The 2,563-nt window shown below is 59.0% G+C and overlaps 1 protein-coding gene across 1 annotated transcript; it reads right to left on the bottom strand.

The window, feature by feature from the left end:
• Window positions 1-402: 402 nt before the first annotated feature.
• On the bottom strand, window positions 403-2,466 carry LOC119320038. The gene has a single exon (XM_037594185.1). The coding sequence runs from the start codon at window positions 1,668-1,670 to the stop codon at window positions 777-779; it is 894 nt and encodes a 297-aa protein (XP_037450082.1). The 5' UTR covers window positions 1,671-2,466; the 3' UTR covers window positions 403-776.
• Between the last annotated feature and the right edge of the window lie 97 nt (window positions 2,467-2,563).

The raw sequence follows: 2,563 nt of genomic DNA, 5'->3' as shown, positions 1-2,563 counted from the left end.
TAATTCCAGCTCGCAGTGTTAGTGAGAGACATTGATTCAACAGACTTGGTGTCTGGTGGGCATGCTATTGTGGTTGCGGGCCGGGCTCCTAGCAGCAGCAGCAGGCGGCCATAGCCACCGCTGGCTCGTCGAGCCCCAGGTTGAGGTGCACTGCCACGGGTCAGAGCTTGAAGATGGCGAGGAGGGCGAGTGGCTGTCGGCGGCGTTGGGGGGATCTGGCCGCTGGGCGACGTGAGACGCGCCTGCGGGTGAGACGCCGGTTGTACGGCGACCCGGCGGGGAGGTCAGGGAACGCGGCTGCCGGCCCTGCGGCGACTGAGGCGTTTCGTCGAACACTTGCTGGGCAAAGACCCGCACCGCTGACGGGCACGGGTCACGGTATACTATACGTCACGGCGATCAAGCAGTTGGCACGGGCACGGGCACGGGCACGGGTCCTGAGGGACAGAGACAGATATGCAGCCGAGGCCCAAAGATGTGCTGCTCCTCATCAAAGCTAGTCACCACGCGGCCGCCTGTCCTGCTGACGCCCTGAAGGTGTTTGCGAGAATGTCTCTGTTGCAGAGTATGCCGTGTCTGTCGGACACTTATTTGCAGAATGCACAACACCATCATTTCATTTCATTCCATCGCAGATAAGATCAGTGCCAAGCTCGATAATACTAAATGGTGATGGTATTAATCATGTCCACCTAGCTACATACTGTACTACTGAAAACAGCTTCAATCTCCTTGTTGATCAGCATAATCCACCTAGCCACATACTGAAAGCAGCTTCAATCTTGCTGATCAATGAGCATCGGAGCGACTAATCTAGCTAACACTTTAGCGACCTTGTGCTTGTAGAGGAAGGTGGGCATGGGCAGCTCGCTCGGGTCCGGCGACATAATGAAGGTCGGCATGGGAAGCTCGCTGGGATCCGGCGACACCATGAATGTCGGGCCAGCGAAGAATGATGCCTCCGGCTCCATCTCCATCTTAGCCAGAGGCTTCGGCTTCTTCTCGGGTTGGTCGATCAACGGAGCGAGGCCAGCGAAGGGTGATGCCTCCACCACGGTCGGAGGCATCGCCTTCTTCTCGGACCGGTCAACCGACGCCGCAGGACCAGCGAAGAGTGTCGCCTCCGAGCCTGCCACCATCTCAGTCACAGGCTTTGCCTTCTTTCCCGACAGGTCGATCGACGGAGCAGGGCCAGCGAAGGATGTCACCACCGAGTCTGCCACCATCTGAGTCATAGGCTCTGCCTTCTTCTCGGGCAGGCCGACCGACGACGTCGGGCCAGCGGAGATTGATGCCTGCGAGGCTGCCACCATCTCAGTGGGAGGCCTCGGCTTCTTGTCGCACCGGTCGGCGGATGGCGTGCGGCTCGCCGGCCTCTTCCAGTTCTCCCTCGGCGTCTCCACGCGGCCGAGGCGCTCCACGCCGCCGTTCAAACTCTCGGCACGGCGGAGCGTCTTGTCAGTGGCCCAGCTGGAGCTCCGCGAAGCACGTCCAGGAAGGTCGGCCTTGTCCTTGATCCAGCTTCGGCTCATCGAGGCACGTCCAGGCTGCTGCTTCTTGCTGTCCAGCTCCACACGAGCCGTGTACACCGCCGGAGGAGGCGTCAGGAGGTGGCAGCGCGCCGGGGTAGGCAGCAACGGCGGCAGAGTCGCGGCGACATGGCTAGCCATCTCTGCAAAACACAGGACACGGCAAAGAACAGAGAGACCAAGTGATTGCACAAGCGAAACAAGTAAAAGGAACAATTGCGATGCTGAAATTCAAATGATGATCGGAGAAGAAAGAGAAAACTTGCCGGATTCTTTGCTCGCCGCCGTCGAGAGAAGCTCGTCGGGTTGCTAGGTCGCCAGGAGAACGTCGCGCGGCGCGTGATCTATCAAGGAGGCGGCTTGCTCGTCGATCAAAGGAAAAGTGCGATCTATCCCCGCAGCTCGGCTGATATAGATCGACCCCCGATGCCCCGCCGCGTAGAAACCACGCAATCCGAGTTCGACTCGTGATCGCCGCCGCCGCCGCCGCCCGTGGTCCAACCGCCGGAGCCACCAGCGACGCACCGTATCTGATCTCTCCTCCTCTTCGTCGGTGGCCTGGGCCCACGCCTCGAACATCTCCAGGGCATCTCCCGCGGTGGCGCGTCTGTGCCTGCATCCCGCCGCCGCGGTGGCGAGATGCCGGCCAGAGTTCTCGCTGATCTTCCTCGGCCGCTGTGCCTCTGGTCCAGGGATGGAGCCGCCAACCTTCACAAAGACAAGTACAGTACGTGACGAGATTAGCATCATCCTCGCCTCGCGGATGTGGACGATGGTAAGGCAATTCGTGCGTCTGTCAAGTGTTTGACGATATGCATCCATGAGAAGAAGCTACAGATTTGGGTGTCAACTAACTCCCTGTCAGAACTATTGTCTCATGGTAAAATACTAATGTACTGTAGGTTCTAGAAGTAGGCCCTGGTTAGTAAGTAGATGGTGGAATTTGTGATTGATTGAGGGGAAGGAAGAGCCGAACAGGAAAGGAGAGGGAGGAAGGACATGCTGACGAGTCACTCCAAGTCGACCCGTCTCTC

Source organism: Triticum dicoccoides, chromosome 6B (assembly GCF_002162155.2).
Source record: "Triticum dicoccoides isolate Atlit2015 ecotype Zavitan chromosome 6B, WEW_v2.0, whole genome shotgun sequence".
NCBI classification, from domain to species: Eukaryota; Viridiplantae; Streptophyta; class Magnoliopsida; order Poales; family Poaceae; genus Triticum; species Triticum dicoccoides.
Note: the sequence above shows the minus strand (reverse complement) of the source record. Positions and strands in the feature narration are given on the sequence as shown.